Source organism: Apis dorsata, unplaced genomic scaffold, assembly GCF_000469605.1.
Source record: "Apis dorsata unplaced genomic scaffold, Apis dorsata 1.3 scaffold_1026, whole genome shotgun sequence".
NCBI lineage: Eukaryota > Metazoa > Arthropoda > Insecta > Hymenoptera > Apidae > Apis > Apis dorsata.
In genome coordinates this window covers 135906-142791 of record NW_006264125.1, presented here as the reverse complement: position 1 = coordinate 142791, position 6886 = coordinate 135906, and the positions used below count along the sequence as shown (strand labels likewise).

Sequence of the window (6886 nt, the reverse complement as noted above, 5' to 3'; positions counted from 1 at the left end):
TATAATATATATAATATATAATATAATATATATAATTCAATATAATATATATTGAATATATTATATATTTATGTTATTATATTTATATTATATATATATAGGTGAAGATTGGGTAGAAGTTGATCCTCCACAAAAAGATTTAAAATTAGTACAAGTTAGTATAGGTACGGATGCTGTATGGGCTATAACACAAGATGGAGGAGTATGGTTTAGAAAAGGTATTAAAGGTGAAATGAGTGGAGTTTGTGAACAAATGGCTGTTGGAACTGGATGGGTGGAAATGTTAAGTAAAATGTCACTGGTATCTGTTGCTCCAAATGATCAGGTAACTGATAATAAAAAAAAATTTTTTAAAAAAATATTTTCTTGAATAAATAATAATTTTTAATTTATTAAGTAAGTAATAATTAATTTATTTAATTTCTTTAATATCTTTCAGGTTTGGGCTATAGGCCATGAAGATAGATGTTTATATTATCGCGCTGGTATTACACAATCAGAATTAACGGGTAAAAAATGGAGATTAATAAATGCACCTCTTCAACTTAGTCGAGCAAGTAGTAATGCTAGTTTATCTTCGAGTAATAGACATAGTATGTGTGGTACTCCACAACAACAAAGGCATCAAAGTTGGGGATCATTGGTATTTATTTTATATAAATTTTAAATATTATAAGTAATATATATTATTTATTAATTTAAAAATATAATATTTACAGAATCGACCACATAGTACTAGTGAAGGTACTACATTGATTAGAGAATGGGAAGAACAATCTCGTTCTGCACCAACACCAACATCATTAAAATTATGGCAACGTGTAAATGATGGTACTTCTACAAAGAATCCACAACAAACGTCTTTCCAGGATATATACTTAAATGAAGATAAAAAACGGTATATTAATAATTATTTTTTATTGTAATAAAAGTAATATTATCTTTTTCTTAATTAATAAAATTGTAGATCAGTAAATTCATTAGATATGAACGATTTAACCGAAGCTAGCGTTGCTAATATAACTATATCGAATGAATCATTGACTAAAACTGGAGAATCTATAGTAGTATCTGGAAAAGGAATGGGCAATGTTGTTAAGGTTAATAAATAATTGAATTATATGCATTCATATGTGATCATTTTTATTGAAATTAAAAAATTTAAAATTAATATAGATTAATCCAGCTGCATGGAGTCCCGTTCATTCAGTCGGCTCTATGGTAGGTGTCGAAGCTCATCCGGAGACAGATGGAAGTATTTTCGATCCTGACTTGACCAGTGATTCGGGTGTTTATGGAGAAGATGAAAGTTCTGGAGCAATGTATTGGGCTGAATGTGATACCTCTTGGTATAAAGTAGAAGCTGGAGCATGCTTTGTTGATTTATCTAATCCTCCAAAATGGTAATTAATATTGTAAACAAATATTATCTATTCAAATTTAATTATTTACATATTTAAATTTATAGGATTGCAGATTCAAATGGTGCAAGTCATGGGGATGTAGCAGAGACATGGAGAATATATATTTTGGAGGAATTAAAAAAAAGATTACAAAAAGTACAATATGATCCATCAATATACGAAAAAGTAGTTGAAAAGTAAGATTTTGATAAGTATATAAAATTGTATGTAAAATTAATAATGTTATTTATTTTATTCTTATTTATTATAATTTATTAGATCATCTTGGGTAAAAAATGGTAATGCAAAATGCAAAGTTAAGGGCGGTACTTCATATGAAGATTGTGTTATTGAATTAGAATGGATAAGTAGTAATAGTGGTTCTTTAGATTCAGGAATTGTAACTATTTTAAATTCGGATGGAGCAACAACAATTGTAAGTTAAATAATTTTTTTTGGAATATTTTAATGAATTTTAATCAATGTCTTTTATAGATGCAATTTCCTGTCTCTGAAATTATGTGTGTAGTTTGCTGTAGTGAACCAGGTAATCCACGAATAGCAATTCATACTCCTCGAATGCCACGTTCTAAAGTTCTTAGATTGCAATTTTCTAGCGATACTGAAATGGAAGATTGGTTAGCACATTTAACATCAGGTATATAAAAAGTTAATATTCATATTTAATATATGTATAATATATTAAAGAGAAATATATTAAGAGAAATAAATAATTTTTTATATTTTTAGTTTCTTGTCAAATGAATAATGTTTATGGAAAACCTGGTCCTAATACAATATGGGCTACTACTGCATTAGGAGACGTGTATGTATATGATCCTGCTATTATAGAAGTAAGTTAGTACATATCTCATTTAATATATATATGAAATTTTATGCTAATGCTTTATGTACATGATAGGAAAATCAGTTTACTAATGATGCTTATGTGCAAGAATTAGATGTTGTTGGAAAAGAATTACCTTTTGAATGTATTTTACAAAATGGTTTTGGATATGGTAGTTCTTTAAAAATTACTGTTTGTATTCATGATGATGCTGATAGGTAAAAAATAGTTTAAGATAATTCTAAAAAATATTTTGAAAATATAAATATAAATGAAAAAATATTTTCCAAAACATTTTTATATTTTTATATTTTTTAGGCTATCATTTAATTTTGTCTGTTATTCAACGATGTCTTTAAAACAAAAATCTGTAATGGATTGTCATGATGTAGCATTACATTTTAATCCAAGATTAAAAGAAAATATTATTGTGCGAAATACATATCAAAATGGACAATGGGGCGATGAAGAAAGAAACGGAGATATATTGTTAAAACCTGGTTCTAATTTCACATTAGATATTATATGTGAAACTCGAGGATATAAAATCTATATCGATGATAAGGAATTTACTTTTTATAGTCACAGAATATTGCCACAAAGTATTACTCATTTACGGATTAAAGGATTGATGACATTATGCAGCATATCGTATAAATCTACATCTGTATGTAATAATCTCGATATTAATATTAGAACTAGTTTTATGTAACTTAATTGTAATGTAGTAAAATTTCATGTAGATAATTATTGATCCAATTACAATGTTTTGGAGACAAATGGGTGGACATTTGAAAAAGGTTGAAACTTGTTCTGTTGGTGTAACATGGGGAATAGGATATGATAATATTGCATGGGTATATACTGGTGGTTGGGGTGGTTTATTCCTGAAAGGTCGTTTTCTATAATAAAAAAATTTATATTAAAAAAAATTAATTTATGAACTAATCTTATAATTTTAATCTTATTGATTTATATAGGATTAGATAGTAGTACGGGAATAAATACTATGGTAGATACTCACAATTATTATGTTTATGAAAATCAACGTTGGAATCCAGTAACTGGATATACTTCTCATGGTCTTCCAACAGATCGTTATATGTGGAGTGATGCATCTGGACGTCATAAACGTACCCGAGAACATACTAAATTATTATCGATGCAATGGCATTGGGTAAGAATATATAGTAACATATTTCAATATTTAAATTTTATCTAAATTCTAATTTAGATAATCAATTTTACTACTCTTAGTATTTTAAGTTTGGCATAATATTATATTTTCTTCCTTATTTTCTTTTCTATTTTTTTTCTTTATTCTGATTAAATTTATTTTCCTTTTTATCAAAACTCAAAGTAGAGTATAAAATCACAAATCTTATTATGTAAGAATTATAATTGGATTCTTTATTTTATGTAGAAAATATTAATTGCATTTTTTATAAGATTCAAATAATAAAATTTAAATATTTTATATTATTTTTAATAGGTATCAGATTGGATAGTAGATTTTCATACTCCTGGAGGTGTTGATAGAGATGGTTGGCAATATGCTACAGATTTTCGCTCTCAATATCATGGTAAAAAACAATTTACTGATTATGTTAGAAGAAGACGATGGTTTCGAAGGTGTCAATTAACAACTAGTGGACCTTGGCAAGAATTAGGAAATACAAAATTGATTGATGTTTCTTTATATGTAAGATACATATGAATTTTATTAAAAAAATATATATAAAATAATAACTTTTTTAATTCGTGATTTTTAGGCAACTGATAAACCTGGTTCAGATACTCCTGTTTATATATGGGCAGTTGCCTCTAATGGTGAAGCTTTATTTAGAAGAGGTGTTTCAGAATCATGTCCAATGGTATATATAGTAATTGTTTATAATGTCAAAATATAAATATCTGTTTAGATTGTAAATAAAATTATTAAATTATTTATTTATAGGGAGTTTCATGGGAACATATACCAAGTGATCAAGCTTTAGTAGGTATTTCGTGTGGTCCTTGTGGACAAGTTTGGTCTGTTGGAAAGAATGGTTCCTCTTATTGGAGATTAGGTATTACTTCTGTAAAACCAACAGGTAAAAATATAAATAATATAACAGAATAAATAAATTTTTTAAAATTATTAAGATTCTTTCTAATTGCTATATTATAATTTTAGGAATACAATGGCAGAATGTTGAACCACCGGCAGGTGCTCACTTAAAACAAATTTCTGTTGGAAAAAATGAAGTGTGGGCCTTAGATACAACAGGTAGATTACATATACGACGGGATGTACAAGTGAATGTTTTTCCAGAGGGAACATATTGGCAAACGCTTCCTGTGATGCCGAATGATCCTATACATATAGGTATACATTAAATTTATGTATTAAATAGATTATTGATTAGTTTAATTTTTATTAATGCGGAAAATTGAAACTAACAAATAATATATTTTTTATAACGATTTATGTAATTTTATTAAGAAAAGGAAATATTAAATTAAAAAGAATTATCAAAGAAAATGTACTAAATTTTTTTTTTACAAAAGTTTTTCAAAAAATATAGTATATAAAATATATGATACAATCCTAAATTAGAATTTATTATGAATTTATTAGTTTATATTTTTTGATTTTATGTTTACAAATATTATTGTTTATTTATTAAATATAATAATTTATTTTATATATTTAATATATTAATTAATTTATTAATAAAATAATATTTTTTATTTATATATAATTTAAACTATGAAACTAATATAAACTATTGTTTATATATTTCAAATATAATGATATATATAATAATATAATGGTATGTATATATTTCAGATATGTCCGTTGCAAATGCGAAACAAGGTTTTCGACATGTTGCTGTTGCAAGAGAACAAGGCCAAGTTTGGGCAATTTCAGGTGCTGGTATACTTTGTCGTAGAATAGGTATTACTGATGACAATCCAGCTGGAACTGGTTGGGCAACTGGTATAGGGGTGAGTTGATTGATAAATTATGTACCATTGTTTTGTGGAGATAAAATTATTAGTATATAAGTATATAAAATTAAATATTTATATCTATTATAAACAGGCAAATTGGCAGTATATAAGTATGGGAAGTCTTATAAATAAAACTAAATGAAGAACTAATTTCCATTTTTCAAATGGAAAACTAATTATTAATCAGATATGCAAAATATTAATATTTATAACACGTTAATATCTAAGAATACAATACTCTATTGTTTAGTTTCTTTATATTTTTCATAAATATAAAAAATCAATGCCTATGCGTATGATATGTAGCTATATTTATATGGCTTAGCTGTTGCAATTGATTCAATTTTATGATACAAGCTTGATACTATGATATTTCATAAGTAACAGAGATATTATTTTATCTAAAACGTACAAAGAACAATAATATGAAATTAATTGTTCGTATTACTTTCATTTATTCTAATAGATATAAATACATATAAAAAAAAATAATATTAATGAGATTATTTATACACGTCTATAAATTCATATAGTTTTATTAAAATTTTATATCAAATGAATCAAAGAAACATTCCAAATATGTGCATTTAAATAAACAAATATAATTCGTAATTATACAGAGCATTAATATATTCATGAAATATTAGATTTGATTTTTGAGCCAAAATAAATCCAAAATTTTATATATAAAAATCATTTAAGGCTTATTTTTTAAATTATCAGCAATTTAAGTTTGCAGAATTGAAGATGAAATAAATTGGCAATAGAATGCAATGATATAAAAATAGTTTTATTTTATCTAAATTAATCTTTTTACACTTCGTATAAGGCAATACAATACAAATTTCAATTACTTATAATTTAATAAATAAGTTTCAGTCGACATTTTTATATATTTTATAAATTTTTTTGTTTTGGCTTCAAGAATCAATTCTTTAAAAATATCCCGCAAATATATTAACACTCTGTATATATGTATAGTAAAAAATATGACATTACATATTAAATTGTACGAAATGCCTTGTCTAGCTATAAATTATTTTATTATAAAATAAAAAAACTGAACATTAAAAGAGACTGTTCATTCAAATATTTGAAAAATTGAAATTATATTAAAATAAATAATCTTTATTATATTTTTTTTTTACATTTTTTATTTATTACATATTTTATTCATATATAACAATTTATTAAAAACAGCATATTTAAATAAGTTATTAAAAATTGACTTTCGTAAATATAAAAATATTAAAAAAATGAATCGTAAAGTAATATATAATTGTATTAAAACAATGCTTCATTTTTTTTTAAAAGACAATGCATTAAATGTTCCTGTATAAATAGATTTCATGTAGTGTCTCTAATATGATTTTATGTTTATTCTTATTCTATATATAAACTTATCAAAATATAAATTATAACATGAAAAAATTTTATCTAAAACTAAAAAAAATTATTATGGTTAAATATTATAAATTTTTATGTAATATATATGAATTTATAATTAATAATTAAATTATAAATTTTTATTATGAATATTATTTCATTGTGAATTATAATATTAAGTTTCATTATATTCATTATTGTATGTATGTAAGAATATAAGTATATCATGCCAATGTTTATGCTGATATATAAA

At 24.3% G+C, this 6886-nt stretch overlaps 1 protein-coding gene across 3 annotated transcripts in view; it reads left to right on the top strand.

The window, feature by feature from the left end:
- LOC102676303 (tectonin beta-propeller repeat-containing protein) overlaps positions 1-5730 on the top strand; it is a 7803-nt gene extending 2073 nt beyond the window's left edge. For all 3 annotated transcript variants that reach the window (XM_006624277.2, XM_031514487.1, XM_006624278.2), the window contains exons 6-24: positions 102-325; positions 440-643; positions 720-898; positions 968-1100; positions 1177-1403; positions 1469-1600; positions 1683-1839; positions 1899-2061; positions 2154-2257; positions 2326-2468; positions 2569-2917; positions 2994-3144; positions 3231-3427; positions 3743-3952; positions 4023-4124; positions 4208-4343; positions 4427-4618; positions 5084-5241; positions 5339-5730. In XM_006624277.2, coding sequence (XP_006624340.1) covers positions 102-325; positions 440-643; positions 720-898; positions 968-1100; positions 1177-1403; positions 1469-1600; positions 1683-1839; positions 1899-2061; positions 2154-2257; positions 2326-2468; positions 2569-2917; positions 2994-3144; positions 3231-3427; positions 3743-3952; positions 4023-4124; positions 4208-4343; positions 4427-4618; positions 5084-5241; positions 5339-5389 — 3212 coding nt within the window. In that variant the 3' untranslated portion in view covers positions 5390-5730. The remainder of the gene's footprint in view (positions 1-101; positions 326-439; positions 644-719; positions 899-967; positions 1101-1176; positions 1404-1468; positions 1601-1682; positions 1840-1898; positions 2062-2153; positions 2258-2325; positions 2469-2568; positions 2918-2993; positions 3145-3230; positions 3428-3742; positions 3953-4022; positions 4125-4207; positions 4344-4426; positions 4619-5083; positions 5242-5338) is intronic.
- Positions 5731-6886: the final 1156 nt, after the last annotated feature.